Source organism: Procambarus clarkii, chromosome 63 (genome assembly GCF_040958095.1).
Source record: "Procambarus clarkii isolate CNS0578487 chromosome 63, FALCON_Pclarkii_2.0, whole genome shotgun sequence".
In the NCBI taxonomy this organism is placed as follows: Eukaryota; Metazoa; Arthropoda; class Malacostraca; order Decapoda; family Cambaridae; genus Procambarus; species Procambarus clarkii.
In genome coordinates, this window is record NC_091212.1 from 32,150,319 (window position 1) to 32,173,102 (window position 22,784).

A 22,784-nucleotide genomic window follows, 5' to 3' on the forward strand; every position below is an offset into this window, starting at 1 on the left:
CACAACATGTGCCAAGACCCAAAAAGATCAGTCTGCAAGCCAGGAAGACCCAGGAACCCCAGAAGGCAGAACCGGGTCACACGAGGAAACAAAGTCCCCTGAACCCACAAAAGGGGGCCCAAGAGGAAGAAACCTCCAGAATGAAACCAAGGAACCCAAAGGAACCCAAAGGAACCCAGAATCGAACCAGGGGGAGCCCAAACCACCACATTTTGCCGGCGGAGAACACCACTGAAAGGCAAAGCACAGCCCCCAGCAGAACCCCCCTGGGAAAACGGTCCCAACAGACCGAAAACCGAGGGACAAGGTTTGGGAGCAAGCATACCAGCCAGGGGCACTGAGCCTAAACCCAAAGGCTCAGACCCAAAACAGAAAAATTGGAAAAACACGGTGTAAAATTAACACCCAAACGTTCCCAGAGGAACAGGCAACGGCAAGAAAACACCAGAAAAACAAAGAACGACAACAGGAGAACAAAAACCCTGAAAAAATTAATGAAAACTCACCCGAGACGCTCGCTCGCACACCCAGACGCATGTAAACAAACTGCAACGCCGCCCTGGTGGCCACACCATGAAACTGGCAGACGAAAATGGCCGCCAGCAGGGGCTGTGACTGACGCTAAATTCACAAAAACACGCCAGCAAATGTGGGAAGCTAGCAGACTGGATGGGCGAAAAACGCCGCCCAACAGCAGAAAAACCCCGGCAGGGGCAAAACCGCCCCAGAACTGCTAGCAGGCATCCCCCACAGCCCCGGGAACCAACAACAGAGGCCCCGGGACAGAGCCGTCCTCCAAGCCCTCCGCCCTTAAAGAAAAGCAAGAGTCCATGGGAAAGGCAACAAGAAAGGGCCGCTGGTAAGACCCAGAAGCCTTGGCAGGAGGCACAGGCTCAAACCTCCGTCCCCAACCCGAACGGGGCAGCCCCCGAAAACCGCCCGAGTCTCTGCCACAACTAAACCCCGCCCCGACCCCGAAACCCGCAGACGGTCCGCAGCCGGGAACATAGAGGGAAAGGGGCGAACAGCACCTAACCAAACGGGGCGGCCACGGGGCATTCGAGTGGGAAACCAACCTAGCATGTTGCAGCAACCTAACCAAGCTTGCAACACGGATGCCGCCTGTACTCTGAACAGTAATAACATCAGGAGAGTACTGGAGAACAAGCAAAGAATCACTCGCAAGACTCCGGGTCAAGGTGTCAGTGACCCAACAGGCAGCATGACGGAGGGAAAAATGGCGACTGTCACCCGGAGACAAGGGAACAGCAACCAACGATCCCGTACAAGACGGGTTGGAACCCGGAAGACACATTCAATGGTCCCCCGAGCCCAGACAGGGGTTTCCAGGGCCCGTAGGGTAACAACTACGGGAAGCACGGGCAAGGTGTTGCTAACCGGTTAAGAAACCCAAACATAACAAGAGGGTAGATTATAGCACTGAAAACCCGAGACGTGTACAATCACGGGGGCCTAGCAGAGGGCCGCCAAACACTACAAGTGGAACTATAACCACCTTAGGCAGACCCCCACCAGGCATGAAAAATTAAAAACAAAAGAAAACCCCCGCAAAAGTACACCGTCTCCAGAGGCAACAGAAACCGGCCGCCGCTTAGGTGGCAGGCTGTGAAACACCTTGACGCCCTAACCAGCACAATACCAATCCCTATCCAGGACCAAACAAGGGCCCCAAGCCCCAGCTGGCCCCAAGGGCGAGGCAAATGCCGAGCAGCAAGAACCTCTACGGGAATGGTTCCCGAACGCCCCAGGGAAGATAACCCTGTTACTCAAGGGCAGTACTCACAGGGCGCTTAGGGAAGTCAGCCACTAAGCACATGCAGCCCCGGCACTGATGAGGTACTCCTGGCCACCGCACAACACAACACACGGCAGTGAACGCCACACAAGGCAAACACCGCCTAGGAATCTGAGGCCAGAGAAGCGTCAATCCCGGTTGACATTAGCGAACGAACTACAGCTTGGCAGCTGGCGCGGTAGGTCCGGTGCTCCCCCCTCCCCCTCCCGGGGTGGGGAGGGCTGCGTGGACGATCGGCGCAGCAGTAAAGTGTGATGTTTGCTTGTTTGCTTGTTTCCTTGTGATTGTAGGGAGTTTCTACCTCTATGTTCGGTTTTTGTTTTAGTTTTTACCATGTGGGGTTTGTTTTGTTATGCCTACCTTTCTGGGTGCCTAACCCCGGTCGATGGCAGATAAGAAAAACCCAACCACAAGGGGTTTTCCAGGGCCATTGCTCCCCTGAAACCTCTCTGAAGGGGCCAGGTTCTGGCGCTGGTCCCTGGTAGGTCTGAACTCCTTAGCTGATGTCCCGGTCTAATATAACATACATTAGCCCGATAAGCTCCAGGGAGCCGTAGGGGCTCCCCACAGAAATTCATGATTTTAATGGTTGGTGAAAAATTTTCAGTCTACAAGCCATGCTGAACCCGCTGGGAATTCAACAAGTCATGCAGCATCCGCTGGCAACGAGTGCCCTACAAGCCATGCTGCACCTGCCCATGCTGAATTCCCATCAACAAGTCGTGCAGCCTCTGTTGGCAACGAATGCTCTACAAGCCATGCTGCACCTGCCCATGCTGAATTCCCATCAACAAGTCGTGTAGCCTCCGCCGGCAACAAATGCTCTACAAGCCATCCTGCACTCGCCAATGCTGAATTCCCATCAACAGGTTGTGCAGCCTCTGGCGGCAATGAATGCTTTGCAAGCTATGCTGCATTCCCATCGACAAGTCGTGGAGTATCCGCCAGCAACGAATGCTCTGCAAGCTACGCTGCACCTGCCGATGCTGAATTCCCATCAACAAGTCGTGCAGCCTCCGTCGGAAATGAATGCTCTGCAAGCTATGCTGCACCCGCCGATGCTGAATTCCCATCGACAAGTTATGGAGCATCCGCCAGCAACGAGTGCCCTACAAGCCATGTAGCACCCTCCGATGCTGAATTCCCATCAACATGTCGTGCAGCCTCCACTAACGATACAAAATATGATTGAAAGGCATATAAATTAGGGTAAAAAGTATTGATAGAGTACAGTATTGTAAGTGTTAATGATTATTTAAGCCTTGACAAAACCAGCGTTGAATGTAATGAAACGCCATTTTCTGGGTGACTCCCGGAGGCTGATATCCAGCCTCAGAACTGGGGCGGGGATCGCCGGCACGGGGGTCTGGGGCTACCCCTTAAATATACATACCTGAAAATAAATATACATAATCCTGAAAATAAATATACATACTGTACCCTGTATACAGTACTGAACAATGTAAAACAAGCGCTGCAGAGGATGACATAATATTCACAGCTTTGTAATCTTCAGCTTCATTAAAAGTAAGTCAATTTACCAATTTTATTATAGTATTACAACATATTAGCTGTTTTTTCAACAAAAGCTACATATTAGTCTCTGCAAATGTATATTCTATCATTAGCAGAGAAAAGGTGAACTCAAAATATTTCGTCTTGGCTAGCTCTCACTTAGTGACAAGGCTCGATCGCCATTGTATGGCCTGGCCGCCACAGCTTGTGTCGTAACATTAAAAATACATTACCTGCACTGTACAGGGTAAACCAAACACATCTCTAAAATTTTATTGAGAAAATATTAACACTTTGACGCACCCGCCGCGCCACCCCTCAACTATGCGATGTGGGTCCCAGCGTTTCACGGGAGTGCGCGGTAATTCTGAAGTGTATTCTCTCTTCAACTTTGTCCCCTCAATTCTCGTCCTACGAGATTAAATTTGGTATCATTGTGGAAAGATATTGCAAATCAAATGCAATATCTTTCATAGACAACTGGGAACACTTCTATGGAAGAAATGAAATGTATGCTCGTGATGGGGTGCATCTATCGAGAGCTGGGGTTGTTGCTGTTGCGAACTCGCTAGAAGAAGTGGTTAGAGGTGTTTGTTTGGGTTTAAACTGTTAGTAGATAGAGGTATGGGAATTGATTTGGAGGAAGGAGGTAATAAAAGTATGTGTTTGTGGGAGAAAGGAATTGGCAAAACGATCAGGGAAAGAGAAGGTCCGCAAAATAACAATTCACTTAGGGTATATTACACTAACAGTAGAAGTCTAAGAAATAAAATTAACGAATTAAATGCTCTTGTCTGCACAGAAAAAATAGATATTATTGCACTTACCGAAACGTGGATGAATGTAGAAAATAGAGAACTATTAGCTGAATATCAAATATATGGATTTAAACTATTTCACACAGATAGATATATTAGACGAGGAGGTGGAGTAGCCATATATGTTAGGGACAATTTGAAATGTAGTCTCAAAGAGGGAATCAAAACAGAGCCACACACAGAAACTATTTGGATTGAATTAAACGAAAAAGCTAATAATATTATAATAGGAGTAATATATAGGCCACCAAATTTAGACAGAATGGAAGCAAAGCATCTATGGGATGAAATATCTAGAGCATCTAGATCTAACAGTATTTATGTCATGGGTGACTTTAATTTTAGCGGAATAAACTGGTTGAACAAAACAGGGAATAGTGAAGCAGAAGATTTTCTAGAATTAATTGACGATTGCTTTCTTACGCAACACATTAAGGAACCAACACGGGAAAATAATATTTTAGATTTAGTGTTAACTAACAGGGAAACGCAAATTAATGACATCGAAATAGGGAGTGAGCTAGGGAGCAGTGATCACAAAGAAATCAGATTTAGCATAGAATGGAATAGACCAGTAGGAGAAAATTCTGTTAAAGTGCCAGATTTTCGAAAAGCTGATTTTAATAGCCTAAGAAATTTTTTGGGTCAAATTGATTGGAAAGGCTTGGGTATGGGGAGTGGGCCGGTCTTGGAGCGAGACATGAACCCAGCGATAGGTGACTTAAATGGGGATTTCGATGTGGATTCAATATATAACTTATTTAAGAATATTCTAAACAAAGCACAGGAACGTAGTATACCATACAAATTGAATAGATCATATACTAATGACCCAAAGTGGATAACAAAGAATTTGAAGAACCTTATAGGTAAAAAGAGAGCTTGGTACAAAAGGATTAAAAATGGGGAGGTCACTTTAGAACAGGAATTCGTACAACTGGTTAGAAATGTTAAAAAAGAGATAAGGAAAGCAAAAAGAAACTATGAAGTTCGCATAGCAGGGCAAGCAAAGACAAATCCTAAAGGGTTTTTTCAGTTATATCGTACTAAGACTAGGGAAAGGATAGGTCCATTAAAAACTGAGACAGGTCAAATAACAGATAGTGATGAAGAGATGAGTAGTATTTTTAATAAATATTTTGTATCTGTATTTACTAAAGAGGAACTTAACAATATGCCTTCAGCCGAACAAGTCTATGTGGGTGGGGACGAGGACAGGTTGACGAGTTTAGCAGTTACCAGGGAGGATGTTCTTAAACAAATAGTAAAACTCAAACCAAACAAATCCCCAGGGCCGGATGAAGTGTTTGCTAGGGTGCTTAAAGAATGCAAAGAGGAGCTTTGTGACCCACTGTCAACCATATTTAATAAATCAGTAGAGTCAGGCAGAGTGCCAGAGTTTTGGAAAGTTGCTAATGTGATACCAGTTTTTAAGAAAGGAGATAGATCACTTGCGTCTAACTATCGACCAATTAGCCTAACGTCTATTGTGGGAAAGTTACTCGAATCTATAATAGCAAATAAAATTCGTCTTCATCTTGAAAAGCATAAATTAATAATTGAGTCGCAACATGGTTTTATAAATGGCCGTTCATGTTTAACAAATTTGTTATCTTTTTATTCTAGCATTGTTGAGGCAGTTGATAGTGGTAAGGATTGCGATGTTGTATACCTTGACTTTAGCAAAGCTTTTGATACAGTGCCACATGAAAGACTGATTAAAAAAATAGAGTCTCATGGTATTGGGGGTGCTATATTAAGCTGGATTAGGGCATGGCTATACCAAAGGAAACAGAGAGTTAGTATAAATGGAATCAAGTCAGAGTGGGAAAATGTTGTAAGTGGAGTGCCTCAAGGCTCTGTCCTGGGACCTCTGTTGTTTATAATATATATAAATGATTTAGATTCAGGTTTGAGTAGCAACATTTGCAAATTTGCCGATGATACGAAAATCGGTAGGGAAATTAATTCGGAGGAGGACTCACTATCACTTCAAGTTGATCTAGATAGGGTTTTGAAATGGTCAAAGGATTGGCAGATGCAGTTTAATGCTGATAAATGTAAAGTTCTGAGGTTAGGTAATGATGATAGAGTTACAAGATACGAGCTAGATGGTGTTGTGATTGCGAAGTCGGATTGCGAAAGGGATCTGGGAGTTATGATTAGTAAGAATTTAAAACAAAAGGATCAATGCATAAATGTTCGTAATAAGGCAAATCGGACACTTGGATTTATTAATCGCAGCGTTGGTAACGGGACACCTGGTGTGGTTCTCAGGCTATATCTTGCTCTAGTTAGGCCCCATTTAGATTATGCAGTTCAGTTTTGGTCGCCATATTATAGAATGGATATAAATTCACTTGAACGTGTCCAGCGTAGGATGACTAAGTTAATTCCCCAAATTAGAAATCTTTCATATGAAGAAAGATTAACAAAGCTTAAGTTGCATTCACTGGAAAGGCGAAGAGTTAGGGGTGACATGATAGAGGTTTACAAGTGGATGAATGGACATAACCGGGGGGATATTAATAGGGTATTAAAAGTATCAACACAGGACAGAACACGAAACAATGGATATAAATTGGATAAGTTTAGATTTAGGAAAGACTTGGGTAAATACTGGTTCAGTAACAGGGTTGTTGATTTGTGGAACCAATTGCCGCGTAACATTGTGGAGGTGGGGTCCCTCGATTGTTTCAAGCACGGGTTGGACAAGTATATGAGTGGGATTGGGTGGTTATAGAATAGGAGCTGCCTCGTATGGGCCAATAGGCCTTCTGCAGTTACCTTTGTTCTTATGTTCTTATGTTCTTATGTGTTCGCAATAGAAGTCTCCACAGCACTAAATGCATATAAACTCCAAAAACCTGGCTAATTATGCGCAGCAAACAGAGAAAGTGCGAACGAGTTACCCAGGAGCGCACAAAAGCGATAAAATGCGTTCACTCTTTTCACTCTGGTCACCTCAATTTTCGTCCTAGGTCTTTCATTTTCATATCAATGGGTTCGCAATAAAATTCTCTAGAGGAATATTAGCATATAAAATAAAAAACCTGGTCACGCTCCACCCGCCGACGAGTTGAAGACGGGCCACGCGTTAGCCACGAGTGAACGCCCAGACGCCTTCCAGCTACACTCCCAATTCCTGCCCACATATGTTTAGTGGAGTCCTTCTATCTGTTGTGTAGTAGTTGTACATCACATAAGCATTGTAGATAGCCATTTGCACAAAATAGAAGATCATTTTCCTCGTCCATTTGCGAGTTTTCCTTGTGAAGTGATAATATTAGATCATTTGGTCAAAGTGATCAACACCTTTCATGTTTGTATTGTAGTCACAGATTGCATTCGGCTTGTTGACAGTTACCTGCTGCACTGAGGTTGGTCCATCACGATAGGCGCGCATTTTAAAACCAGTCCCCAAAAAATCGGATAAAAAACCTGATTTCTGGCAATTATTTTAGTGGACGCCGCAGCATTGCGTCATCCCCGGGACTACCGACAGTAAACTGACGACGCAGCATTGCGTCATGCCTGGACGAAAGTGTTAACAATCACTGATTGATACTTGAAATATTTTGCAATACAAAGGAATGAATCAATTTTTTTCCCACCCATCTGGACTTGATCAGAGCGTGTTCACACATCATCCATGCAGCAGCCAACAGCGGCTTAATCGTCAGTGTGGCACTAAATTGGAACGCAATTACACAATGAACTTAATTTAATTTCAGTTATACAGTATAAAATATATCTTGCCTGAATGTTACTTGAAAATTACCCGACCCAACTTAACACTTTCGCGCTTTAGATTAGAGATAACTCGTCGCCGTTTTTTCTTACGATTCCGCATAACAGCCTACTTTTCTCGTCCATCGAAAAAATATTTCTATAAATTCCATTTTTTAACCGAAATGGATGGGGATACTCTCAGATTGGCCTTAGCCTTATGACTCAGCCTTATTGGCGTGGAACAGCGAGGAATGGCCAACAACAACAAGCATACCACATGTTCCCGACATAGATGCCAGCGCAGCTCCTCCTGCTGACGCGGCAGTTTCAACACCCGGGCCATCTGGTGCGAGGCGTCCTCTGTTCACCTCAACACCTCAAGCCCACTCATCAACCACAAATTCTGAAATGGACATTGAGGACATAGAACCACTTGATGTTTCTGATTTCATAGAAGATTCTACTACAAGTTTGGTGGTTCCTGTAGAAGACAATATTCCTCCAGTGCATCCAAGAAATACAAGAATTATAGATTCAGAACAACGTCTCAACTACAAGTTGACACATGAACTCGTGCACTTGGCTAAAAAAAGAAGATGCCATGTTTGTTTCAAGTCTGGCAAAAGGAGGGACGTGATATATGGATGTAAAACTTGTGATGTGGCACTGTGCGCTGCGCCTTGCTACACAAGGTACCACCGAAGAAAGATATTTTGGGTGTAGAAAAAATAACCACCGGCAACAGCTTCACTCCACCTAAGAAACATCAGATGAGCAACTTCAGGATCAGAAGCCTGAAGATGGTGGAGTGAAGAAAAATGCTCAACTGTTGATCTTCAATCAACATAGACAGGGTAAGTACACCTATTTGGAATTTTTTATCATCTATAAGAAGTTATATTATATACGTTTTGTAGAGAATTTATTTGTGAATTTTTTGGTACCAGAATGAATATTATATCACATAAACGTCTATGAGTAAAAAAAAAAAACACAAAGTATGTTTGGGGGTGTGGCGGGTGTGGCGGCCATGTGGCAGTGGGTTCCCTTTAGCCGTTGATATATACAACACGTGGGAAATATTTGTATGTGTTATGTATATGTCTGTGTAGGGAATTTTACTGCGATCACTGTCATACAAATTATAAAATGTTTCAACAAGTATAAACATGACAAACATCAAACGAACGAAAACAATGCGTTCGTTTCTGCCGCGAACGCATACTGAGCGACGTGGTTCTATATTTGGCGCTTCTCTTACACATGCTTTGTACAAATGTTATACATTTCATCTTATAGAAAATTTTATTGCGAACACATTGGTATAAAAAAGAAATACGTACATAGAAAAGTAGGGTCAGGAAACGTATAAATGTATAAACTTTCCAAGCATGATTTCCCCCGTGTTTTCGCCAGTGCGCTCGCGGCTAACTACTCTCCACTTCACACACTCTTGCGGGTGGGCAATTACCTATATTAAACATTCATATGCATATGTCCGTGTAGAGAATTTTATTGCGATTCCAATGATACCAAACTTAGCGATGTAGGACAACTGTAGGCTTTGCAACCATTAAGAGAGTGGAAACATTTTGTTGCTGTTTGGCGCTCTCGGCGAGTGATCTGCATAGTTTTTTATTTGGTGTTGATACTCCTTATGCTTGGGCCGCATTTTATAGGTATGCTCTTATAGACAATTTCATTGCGAACACAGTGATACCAAATTCAAATACGTGCGCCTTCAATTATTGTCAGGACAGTCAAAAGAGAGTACACTTTTTCGGTCTTACCGCGTAGGCGCGCGAAGTGCCGAAAGCATCTGGGGTATTGATTTTTTTTGAGTGCCGAGAGCGCGAAAGTGTTAACTTCGGAAATTCCAGAGCTCCGCAAATAACGACCAGGGTACAACCCCATATAGGCCGTTAAATTGAGTGGATACTGTATCCGGATGCAGAGAGGACGGGGGGGGGGGGGGGGGGGGGATTGGGGACCAGACGAAATCACAACAGGGAAAAGACAAACGGGTGAGGAAGGAACAAAACCGAAGCAACCAACACCCCCAAGCCCCGTCACAACAATCAAAACGGGGCAGCCTCGGGGCTTCCGAGAAGCAAACAACCTAGCACATTGCAACCACCTGAACCCAACGTGCTATGCCAATGTTGTCTGCGCCCACATAGTCAGTATAAGACTGGGTAACCGAGTCACAAACAAGCAACAAAACTTGCAGGACTCCGGGTCGAAGGTGCCACCGACCCCACAGGCAGCAGACGGAGGCAAAAACAATGAGTCACCCTGAGACAAGGGGACAGAGCAACCCTCGAACTCGCACAAAGTGAAGGGGGGGGGGGGACTCAGGGGTCACATCCATCGGACCCACGTGCCCCATGGGGATTCCCAAGGTCCTGAGACGGAACTCACGCTCAGGGAAGCCCAGGCAGGGTACTGCTAACTGGCATTCAAGTCTACCAAACAATCTTTTAAGAACTGAACCCCCGGGACGTGTACACTCACGGCGACCAAGCAGGGGGGGAACAACCGGAAAAAGAAGAATACTCAGTACACGGGGCAAGAACCAAGGTAGACCCTTCCTCACCAGGCAAGTAAACAAAAAGAAAAAGAAAACCCCGCAAGAGGACAGCGTACCCAGGCGGAACAGAGCCGGTCGCTATGATTGGTGAAAACATGCTGAGCAGTACCCTGTGCCCCTACCAGTGCAAACTGCCCCCTACCTTAAGGGGAACAAAGGAGGCAGAACACCCAAGCACACAAAGGGCGGTCGAAAACCAAGCAGTAAAAAGCCTAGCAGAGGCAGAACCCAAAGAACTTGTGGAAGGTTGCCCCAAGCCCCAAGGGCAGTATGTACTGGGCACCTAGGAAAAGAAACCTTAGGCGCATGCAGCCCAAGTACTGAAGAATCACTCCCAGCTCATGCACCACCTAGAAGACAGACACCACATACAAGATACAGTGCTGAAACAACCACTGAAGCCAAAGCACACGACCGTTGCCTATAGCATCAGCCTCAGAACTGAGAGGTGGACTGCTGGCACAAGGGTCTGGGGCTCCCCCTTCCCTCTATCGGGGAGGGGGGAGCTATGCAGACAGTGGCGCGGCAACGTGTGACGTCATACTCATTTGCCCATTTCTGTTTGGGGAGTTCTATCCACTTGTTCGGGTTTTCGTCACAATTTTCACCAGAATAGGGGTTTGTTTTGGGATGCTTATCTTTCTGGGTGCCTGACCCAGTCGATGGCAGACATAGAATGCTTCCAACCACACTGGGGGTTTCTATAGGCCATTGCTCCTCGTGCCTCTTCCGAGGGAGCCAGGTTCTGGCTCGTGGTCCCCTGTAGGCCCACAGAACTCCATACACATGACTGATGCCAAAGTCTGACATTAGCATATTAGCCTGGATAGCTCCGGGGAGCCAACAGGGCTTCCCCCAGAAAACTTCCAAGCATAGAAAAAGTGGGGATAGGAAGAGAGAATAAATGAGCAGCAAAGTAGCATGCTGTTCTAATATACTGTAAAGTAATTGCATAATTATTACAACTTGGAGGGAATTTACGATATATGCCAAATTTCATGCATTTCCACAACACATTGTTGAACAGCAGAAAAACCTGACTACTGGTATGTGATTGTTCTGCTGACAAGTAACTTCAACTTCTATTTATTTAATTTAACCCTCTCTCCTTAAATGTGGGAATAGTGTGCAGTATATGGTTTATCATTGTCAGGGATGGAAAGCCTGGCAGGCATATCGAGGTTTCCCTGAGCTAATGACTGACTAACTCTAGGATACAATTAACAGATGCATAACTACCAGCTACCTACCATCAAGTACCAGGAAACATGGCCAAATGTCTCATCATACTCGGGAACTGAACTCTGGTCTAATCACATGTGTGCCATCTATACTGTTTTATTTGCATCTAGAGGTATTATTGTTTCATGTGGCTACTAATTATTACGGAGCTATAGTTACACCTCGGCTTACGAATGCCCCTATTTATGAACTTTTCGGGCTACGAGCCCAATTTCTTCAGAAAATTCAGATTGGGTTACTAACTTTGCCTCGGGAAACAAGTTTGTTGATACGTGTATGGCCGACCTAGTGCGTGGTGGCACAGCGATCGCGCCTCAGTTTACCAGTGTCTCCCGCCTAATGACAATCGTGCCTGAATTCTTTGTAAAGAATAACAGTTTTTTCGGATTTTTGGCTATTTGAACATAAAATTTGTTGTTATATATCTCACCATGAGGTCCCAAGAAAGCCAGTGGTAAGGTACAAGCCAAGAAAATACATGTGAGAATGACCATAGAGGAAAAACAAGAGATCATTCGAAAACATGAAAATGGTACATGGGTTGTTGAACTAGCTAGGCAGTACAATAAATCTGTCATTGATATGCACTGTACTTGCTAAGAAAAAGACATTATGAGTGCTAAAATGGCAAAAGGCGTATCAACAATCACGAAACAAAGAACACAAGCATTTACGGATGTTGAAAAGTTGTTATTAATTCGGATACACAACAAGGAGTTAGCAGGTGATAGCATTTCAGAGGCCATCATTTGTGAGAAAGCAAGGCAATTGCATGAAGACCTTTTAAAGAAAAAACCCCTGGAACGAGTGCTGCAGATACAAAAGTTTAAAGCGAGCAGGGAATGGTATTCACAATGTTGTGAGAGTTGTGAGTTGGTGGAGGAATACAGTGAGGAACTGACCACCGAAGAAATCCTAGCCCTTCAGAAGGAGCAGCAACAAGAGGCAGCTGAGGAAATGTCTTCAGGGGAGGAGGAGGCAGTAGAGAATGTCCCTTCCTCAACAATTAGGAAGTGGTGTAGGCTGTGGGAAGAAATGCAAACTTTTGTTGAAACGACTCGCCCAGAGAAAGCAGTAGTAGGCCGTTGCATTAAACTATTTAATGACAATGTGATGTCTCACTACAGACAAGTGTTATAACGAAGGAAAAACAATCCTCTATGAATCGTCTTATAGTGAGAAAATCAAGCAGTGAGCCACAAGCAGGTCCTAATGGTATGCCTGCAAAACATAGGAGAGAGAGATTACCCCAGAAAAGTCATCACTGCCTGATGTTATAATGGAAGGGGATTCCCCTTCCAAACGTTAACACCTCTCCTCCTCCCCCTCCTCACCGTCTCCATATACCAACAAGAGTCATCAGTAAAGGTAAGTAATAACTTGTACATACTTTAGTACTGAAGATGTGGATGAATTAGGTATAAAATTAGTACTGAACATGTGGATGAATTAAGTATAAAATTTACTTTGAAGTTAATTTTTTGGGGAGTCTGAAACGGATTAATTCAATTTCCATTATTTCTTATGGGGGAAATTCGTTTCAGTTTACGAATATTTGGCTTGTCTCTGGGAAAGGATTAAATTTGTAAGCTTAGGTACCACTGTACTATGAAATTATGCAACCCATCCTCCGAATTGACAGTATGATTTAATACTAAGTGTAATAAATACACTTTCTTACTGTAATAAGCAGTGCATAATTGCACTTATGGGGCTGTTACATTGACACAACTCCCTCCCCCGCTTTAATTCTTCTCGTTTTCTGTTAAGTCACTCAGAATTTTAGGATGACGTTTTCAATTTTGATTTGCAATATACAGGTTTTAAATATCAGGAATTTCTTTTTCAGGTTAATTAAACAATATAGACTTTATACAAAATTTTAAAATATCCTGAGTTACTTTACAATTTATTGATATATTTTAGTTTTGTTTTATTAGTTTTATAAAACTGTAATATCAATATAGCTATAGGTTAAGTACTAATTGTAATTAAGAAGCAATACAATTATTATCTTCAAAAACTAAGACGGTTAGGTGAGGTTGTGGTTTTCTATTCGGTTTTTCAGGTAAACTCAAATATTCACAATATATCTGACAGTACAATTTAATACTAAGTGAAAATAAGTACAATTCCTAACTGCTATGAATAGTACATAATTGCACTTATTTGTCTTCTTACATTTACCACCCTATTTTTGGAGGACGGGCTGAATTATGAGAATCTAAATAGTGGTATTCACCACACCTGTGTCACCATTACCAACAAGTCATCCTACATGACTCTGCACAAACATGTTCATATAACTTAGTTTTGACAGAATGTGAACCTTTGCTGTGAGGTAGTCCTTGCTAGAACACCACTTCTTTCAAATATTCTTTCTATTACAAAGCTCCTCACTTCTACAGAAAAACTTCATAAGAATAAGCACTCAAGAATGCCATAATCATAGACAGAACCCTGCTCAGTACCTGAACAAATCATCTTAGAAAACACACCCAGAAAAATTTGGAGTTCTTACTGCAGGTGTACCACCAGATGCAGGAGCCAGGTTATCATCTGCTTCAGGTGTGACTCCACCATTTAGTCTATTCTGAGATATAACAACTTCTTCAGCAACAGTCGGAGGCACATCTTCCTCACTATAACTACAGAACAAGCAAAATAAATAAATGCTACAGTATTATGAAGTAATTACAATACAGTATAAATCAAGTTGTGTAACAATTGTTTAAGTGAAATTCTTGTAAGTATAATAATACACCTGCGAATACCATGTGTACAGAAGAGTTACGTTAATCATTAACAGAGAATTGTCTACATATGTTCTGCTTGCATATTAGGTACATGAGCTCATGTATCTGATTAACATTCCCATTTCTGTAAAAAACCAGCGTTGAATGTAATGAAATGCCATTTTTCTGGGCGAGACTCAGAGGCTCCCCAGAGCTTACTAGGCTGATATGCTAATGTCAGACTTTGGCATCAGTCATGTGTATGGAGTTCTGTGGGCCTACCGGGGACCACAGGCCAGAACCTGGCCCCCTCAGAGAGGCATGGGGAGCAATGGCCTATAGACAGCTCCATGTAGTTGGAAGCATTCAATGTCTGCCATCGACCTGGTCAGGCACCCAGAAAGGTAAGCATCCCAAAACAAACCCCTATTCTGGTGAAAACATTGCTACCAAAAGCCGAACAAGTGGATAGAACTCCCCCCTAAAAAAAACGAGGCAAACGAGCATGATGTCACACGTCGCCGCGCCGCTGTCTGCACAGTTTCCCCCTCCCTGGGAGGGAGAAGGGGGGAGCCCCAGACCTCCCAAACCGGCTATCCACCCGTCAGTTCTGAGACTGGATGTCAAAACATGCGAAAAACCGCCTACCGGAGGGAGGGAGGGATGCCGGGGAGCCTCCGAGTCTCGCCCAGAAAATGGCGTTTCATTACATTCAATGCTGTTTTTCTGGGGGGAGCCCCTTCGGCTCCCCGGAGCTAACTACACACAGAGGAAAAGTATAATAGGGACTTACCCGGGAGGCGGTCGCTGCTCACTCCTCAACTCGAAGTCGAGACAGCTGGCTGCAACCGCCGACCCAAAGCAACACAGGCCAGACTGTGCCCCAGAACGTTTACGAGGTAACGGGCAGCCAGGACCCTGTTTGACAGCCAAAATCCCCGCGCCTAAACGTCAGCCCAGGACATGTTGCCATAGACGACAGCAAGAGCAGCGAACTTATGAACGTCATGGGCACGGGGATAAACCGAAAGCTGGCTAGCCTTAATAACTCTGCGGATGACCTGGGAGACCTGCACCCGCGAACAGGGAAGAATTGAAACTGGATCAACCCAAAGCATGTCCCCGGACACAGAAGCCATGGCGCGCAAATAACGGTGAAGAGCCGTTATTTGCTCTTACCCCTCCGGAAAGCAGCAGTCTCATTCTTCGCCAGAAAAGAAGGAGACGGCTGCAGATGGACAAAACCATCACGAAGACCGAAAGAGCAGAAACCCCCTGCGCCGGAGAAGAGCATGAAGCTCCCCAACTCGACCCCCAGAGGCCACTGCCAACAGAAAAAGAGCCTTGGAGAAACAATCCTGAACCGAAGGGGCCACAACAAACCGAGGAGAAGAAAGAAAAAAGAGAACTCTGTCCAATGACCAGGACGGCTCAGGCGGCGCATGAGCAGGCCGGAGGTGAAACAACACACGAGACAGCTTACGAAATGGCGCAGAAGTAACATCAATACTGAAAGCAAGCTGAAGCAGCTCCGCCAGCGTCACACGATACGAGGCGATAGTGTTAGGCATAAGGAAACAATCCTGGAACAACCAAAAGAGAAAGGACAACACCACCCTAACAGAAAGCGAAGTACAACGATGAAGACGCAAGAAGAAATGGAAGGACCGCCAGGAAACTTCATACTGCTGCCGAGACAAAGCCCGCAGGTGGGACACTAACAAAAAAGCCACCTGATTACCATAGAGATGATGATGAACTCGAGTAAAAAATATTACACGCGAAGACTCGAGGAGACGATCGAACCAGCCACGTGACGTTCCAGTCCGATCTGCTGGAAGAGGCAGAGCCGCGTAAAAACCTCCGGGTTCGGACACCAAGCAAGCAGCACCTGAAACCACGGCTTGGACGGTCACCACGGGGCCAAGAGGACAACTCTTCCCTGGTAAGTCTCCAAGCAAGCCAGGATCTGGAGCAACAGCTGAACTGGGGGAAAGAGGTACAGGAACCCCCACCTCGACCAGTCTTGCTGAAAGGCATCGACCCCGAGGGCCTCGCAGTTGGGGAAGGGCGCCACATACAGGGGAAGGCATTGCAACCACGCCGACACGAAGAGGTCCACCTCGGGGTGACAGAACTTCTGGTAAAGCCAACTGAAGGAGTTGGCGTCGAGACAGGCCGTCGGCCAATACGTTGGACACTCCCCGCACATGAACTGCCAGGAGAACCAAACCCCGAGAACTTAGCAAACGAGTCACCCGAAGCGACCAGCGCCAAAGAGCTAAGGACCGCATCGACCCCCCCCCCCTGGGTTGCGACAATGAAGCACCGGGGAAACAGTCCAAATGGAGCTGGATCGTTGATCCGCGGGTGACCTGAACCCTCAGAAGAGCAAACCACACCGCTGCGAACTCCCGCACTGTGCTGTGGGCTCGACGGAAGGAAGGACCCCACCATCCCTGGCCGACCTGATGAGCACTGGTCACAAATCCCCAGCCGAGAGAGGACGTGTCCGTGAACACATCGAGCAAGGGCTCGGGTAGGCGCCAAGGCACTGAACCCCGAAAAACCCGAAGAGGAAGCTGGCAACGCAGCAGCTGACACAAGGCCCCCGGGGTCCGAACCCAGCAATTGCGAGAGAGGCGGAAGGGACGTCCCCGAAGGAACCAGAAAGCCGACGAAGCCAAACCCGACCCCGGTGGGTAGACCATCATCGCGAAGTTCAGGCTCCCGCACAGGCTCTCGAGCAACCGCCAGGTGACCCGGGAGGCCCCCAAAAACAGGCGCATGCGGGACCACAGCCTCAGGAGAGACTCCGGACGGAGAGACAAGAAAGCGGTCTGAGAGTCCCACACAAGACCTAGCCATGTCCGAACCTGGGAGGGAACCAGATGGGACTTCCTCCAGTTTACCAAGAACCCAAACCCAGTGTGCTGGGAAAGAACCAAATCCCTGGCTAGCAGACAACTGGACCAGCTGGGAGCCCAAACCAGCCAGTCGTCGAGGTAGGCCAACACCCGAACACCTAAGAGACGCAGACGGGCCACGATGACCAGTGTAAGGAGTGTGAACATGCGAGGTGCCAGGTTCAACCCGAATGGGAGACAACAAAAGCTGTAACCCTGACGCCCCACAATAAACCCCAGCCAGTCCCTGAACCCCAGATGAATCGGGACATGCCAATAAGCATCCCGGAGGTCCAGGGACATCATCCAAGAGCTCGGCTCCAACAGAAGCCGAACCTGGGACAGCGTAGTCATCCGAAAGGAGGGGCAATGAACCCAGGGGTTCAGACAGGACGAGTCCAGAATGAACCGCAGGTCCACACAATCCCGTTTCGGTACTCGAAACAGACAGGAAACCCATCTGAGGGACATCGTCATTTCAACCACGCCCAAGTGAACCCACTTCAAAATGACTCAACAGAGCGCAGGGGAAGAGACCTGCCCCGCCAGACGTCAAGTAGGACAACTCCCATTTTTAGAGACAACACTAAACCTGTAGTTTAGTGTCGTGTAAGCGGCCCTGTGGTTGAGGAGCTACCCAACGCCACTGCAGGCCGAGAGAAAAGATCTGAAACGCCTACAAATCGTGGGACCAAGCATGAGCGAACAGCGCAAGCCCCCCTCCCATTGCCCCGTCACAGGGGCGAACAGCAAAAGGGCTGGCGCCCGTTACAAGACCCAGAACTTCGCACAGAGCGACCACCGCGCTGACCAGACGAAGGCGGGACTGAAGGTGGGGCCGAACCCGAACCCGGCACCAGTGGCCTACCACGACGAGAGGAACCCCAAGCCCTGGCACGACCCCTCAGGGAAGGCCTCCCCCCCTGCCCAGGGACCCCTGGAGAACCAACAAGTCAGACATAGGCCAACAAGTAGCCGAAGCAGTCTGAATATACTGCGCCACAGCAAAACCCTCAAAAAGCAAAGGACGAAAAGGCGAAGACATCCTAAGAGCCAGGGCCCAGGCCAATTCCAGGGAGGAGGCAAGCACCGTCTGCCAACATGCGAGCCAAGAAGTATAGAACAGGGAAACCGCATCCCGCAGGATCAGCGCAAACAGCTTCAGCAAACCAGTCGACGAGCAGGCCGCCGAGCTCAAGGCACCGGACCCCGGGATGGCCCTGAGCGTCCCTACATCGTCCTCAAGGCAGTCCGTAGACAGCTCCAGGAGGGAAAAGAAATGCAAGGCCAAAGCCAAAAGGCCACGGGCACGCATGTCCTCAGCAACCTGTGCAGTCGCGAAAGAGGGAACCTGCACATGGAGCTGCACCACGCCCACATCCCGAGGAAGGGCAGGGGCAAACAAGCACTCGTTGAGGTGCTCCAGGTCGTCCCCCAGGAAAACCTGAACCACCGTCGCAGCCTCGCGCCACTCAAGCACGCTGGTACGGCAAAAAGAATGCCAAGCCTCCAAAGCAAAGACAGGACAGTCCGCCAGCCAGGATGACTCCAGAACCTCGTAATGGACCCAGAAGGGGAATGAAGTCCCAAACCTGAAAAAAGACAGATCCATCACCGAGGCGTAGTCCGGGTCACGCAGGAGGTAAGCCGCAAGGGCTGCCCGTACCACAGAAGGTTGGATTGGATGTGAGAAGCCGAAAACCTCCGGAAAGATGGAACCGACGCCCCCGGGGGGTGGAGCGGAACCCAAGGCCCCTATGTTAGCCCCTCCCCCGCTACGGGATCCTCCTCCGCAGGACCCGGGGCCGAGTCATCTCCCAAAGCACTAGCCTCAAAAGACAAGGCCGGCGCGGCGGCATAAGCCGAACGGAAGGGGGCCCACTGGTCAGACCCGGTGGCTTCGGCAAGGAGACTAGACCCCCACCCTCCAAGTCCAGGTCCCTATAAGCAAAACGGGGCAGCCTCGGGCATCCGGGTGAGCAACCAACCAAGCACGTTGCAACAGCCAAAAACGTACATGAAATCCCTGCGCCGCCTTTACCCCACATAAGATCATCACTAGACTGGGTAAATTGAGTCACTAGCAAGCAGCAGAACTTACAGGACTCAGGGTCAAAAGTGTCACTGACCTAACAGGCAGCGTGACGGAGGCAAAAACAGTGAGGGTCACCCTGAGACAAGGGGGACCGAACAACCTTCAAACTCGCACGAAGCGAGGAGGGGGGGGGGGACTCCGGGGTCACATCCATCGGACCCACGCGCCCCCGAGGGGATTCCCAAGGCCCTGAGCGCTTACCGAGACTCGCGCCCAGGTAACCCCAGGCAGGGTACTGGTAACCGACACCCAAAACTACCAAGCAAACTCACTAAAGCTGAACCCAGGGACGTGAACACTCACGGGACCTAGCAGGGGGCACCACCAGAGAAGAACCGTATTAGGTCAAGCACAAGTGGACAATAAGCAGGGCAGATCCCCCCCACAAGGCAAAAAGAAAAAGAAAACCCCTGCAAGAGGACAGCGTACCCTAGAGGAACAGAGCCAGTCGCTATAATTGAAAATAAGGTGTGCAGTACCCTGCATCCCGTACCAGTGCAAACTGCCTCTTACCCTAAGGTAAACAAGGGAGACAAAACACCCAAGTACCCAAAGGGTGGCCGAAAAACCGAGCACTAAAACGGCCCAGCAGAGGCAGGACCCAAGGAACTTGTGGAAGGTAACCCCAAGCTCCAAGGGCAGTACATACAGGGCACCTACCTGCTTGATACCTGCTTGATGGGGTTCTGGGAATTGTTCTACTCCCCAAGCCCCGCCCAAGGCCAGGCTTGACTTGTGAGAGTTTGGTCCACCAGGCTGTTGCGTGGAGTGGCCCGCAGGCCCACATACCCACCACAGCCCGGTTGGTCCAGAACTTCTTTTAGAAAACAGTCTAGTTTTCTCTTGAAGATGTCCACAGTTGTTCTGGCAATATTTCTTATAGTCGCTGGGAGGACGACATCAGCAGCGGACCTCTGATGTTTATACAGTGTTCTCTGATTGTGCCTATGGCACCTCTGCTCTTCACTGGTTCTATTCTGCATTTTCTACCATATCGTTCACTCCAGTACATTGTTATTTTACTGTGTAGATTAGGGACCTAGCCTTCCAGTATTTTCCATGTGTATATTATTTGGTATCTCTCTCGTCTCCTGTCTAGCGAATACATTTGGAGAGCTTTGAGACGATCCCAATAATTTAGGTGCTTTATCACGTCTATGAGTGCCGTATATGTTCTCTGTATTCCCTCTATTTCAGCAATCTCTCCTGCTCTGAAGGGGGAAGTGAGTACTAAGCAGTGCTCAAGACAGGACAACACCAGTGACTTGAAGAGTACAACCATCGTGATGGGATCCCTGGATTTGAAAGTTCTCGTAATCCATCTTATCATTTTTTGGCTGACGCAATATTTGCTTGGTTATGTTCCCTAAACGCTAGATCGTCGGACACCATTGTTCCCAAATCCTTGACGTGCTGTTTACCTATTATGGGCAGATTCGATTGTGTTTTGTACCCTGTATTATGTTTCAGGTCCTCATTTTTGCCATACCTGAGTACCTGGAATTTATCGCTGTTAAACATCATATTATTTTCTGCTGCCCAATCGAAAACTTTGTTGATATCTGCTTGTAATTTTTCCATGTCTTCAGCAGAGGTAAATTTTCATGCTGATTTTTGTGTCATCTGCAAAGGATGACACGAAGCTGTGACTTGTATTTTTATCTATATCTGATATGAGAATAAGGAACAGCAGTGGTGCAAGGACTGTACCTTGAGGTAAAGAGCTTTTAACTGCGCTTGGACTTGATTTTATTTGATTGACTGTTACTCTTTGTGTTCTGTTGACAGGAAATTGAGTATCCAGCGTCCTACTTTACCACTTATTCCCATTGACCTCAGTTTGTGTGCAATCACTCCATGATCACATTTGTCGAATGCCTTTGCAAAGTCTGTGTATATTACATCTGCATTTTGCTTTTCTTCTAGAGCTTCTGTGATTTTGTCATAGTGGTTGAGTAACTGTGACAGACAGGATCTTCCTGCTCTAAATCCATGTTGTCCTGGGTTGTGTAACTCATTATTTTCCATAAAACCAGAAATTTGATTCCTAATCACTCTTTCAAAAACTTTTATTATGTGTGATGTTAGTGCAACTGGCCTAAAAATTGTTGCCAAGGCTTTACTTCCCTCCCTTGTGCAAAGGAACTGTATCTGCAGATTTAAGTGCTGCTGGTATCTCTCCTGTATCTAGGCTCTTTCTCCATATTACGCTGAGTGCTCATGCTACTGGTACTTTACATTTCTTTATGAATATTGAATTCCTTGAGTCAGGCCCAGAGGCTAAGTGCATGGGCATATTGTCAATTTCTCTTTCAAAGCCTTCCGAGTTCGTGTTAATATCTGTATTATCATCTGCAGCTTGAATGTCATTCATAAAGAAGCTGTCTGGGTCATCAACTTTCATGTTGTTTATTGGTGTGCTAAACATAGCCTCATACTGGCTTCTTAGAATTTCACTAATTTCTTTGTTGTCCTCTGTGTACGTACCTTCAGTTATAATTAAAGATCCAATACTGGTGGAGGTTTTTGATTTTGATTTTGATTTTGCATATGTGAAAAAATATTTAGGATTTTTCTTCATCTCTTGTATAGCTTTCTGTTCCAATTCCATTTCCTCAGCCTCGTATGATCACTTCAACGTTTGTTCTATTTCTTCGATCTCCCTGTTTAGGTTTATTTTCCTTGCATGTGATAGTGGTGCCTGCCTAAGCATTTCCGTTATTTTTTCCTTCTGTACAATCGTCTGCATTCTCTTTCTGACCCTCCTCACAGGCACGTGCTTCAGGCAGACCTTGTATGCTTCAAGCTGTCAGTTGATCTATTCCCTGTGTGGGAGTTTTGTCACTTAAGACCGTCTCCCATTGAATGGTTGCAAGGTCTACATTTATTTTTTCCCAGTCGATCCTCTTATTGTTGAAATTGAATTGATTGAATATTCCTTCTTGCTTGTTGGGTCTCTTAAGACGTACTACCGTTATTAGACCTACTTCTACCTACTATCTAGACCTACTACTGTTACCTAGGGAAGGGAACCCTAGGCGCATGCAGCCCGAGTACTGGAGAATAACTCCTGGCTCTTGCACCCCTAGAAGACAGCCACCACACTCAAACTGAGTGTGGGTGGCTGTCTGAGCACTCAAAGTGCTGAAACTATCACTGGAGCCAGAGCACACGACTGGAGCCTCTAGCATCAGCCTAAGAACTGACGGGTGGATAGCCGGCGTCGTGGGGGGTCTGGGTCTCCCCCTTCCTCCTCCCATTGAGGGTGGGAGCTGCGCAGACAGCGGCATGACAACATGCAACATCATGCTCTTATGCTCATTTGTTTTAGAGGG

General features: G+C 46.5%; 1 protein-coding gene across 3 annotated transcripts in view; it reads right to left on the reverse strand.

Moving 5' to 3' along the window:
* The window catches only part of LOC123769432 (nudC domain-containing protein 3), a 53,501-nt gene that overhangs the window by 25,923 nt on the left and 4,794 nt on the right, over positions 1-22,784 (reverse strand). For all 3 annotated transcript variants that reach the window (XM_045760525.2, XM_069308841.1, XM_069308842.1), the window contains exon 3: positions 14,212-14,361. In XM_045760525.2, the coding sequence (XP_045616481.1) occupies positions 14,212-14,361 (150 nt within the window). The remainder of the gene's footprint in view (positions 1-14,211; positions 14,362-22,784) is intronic.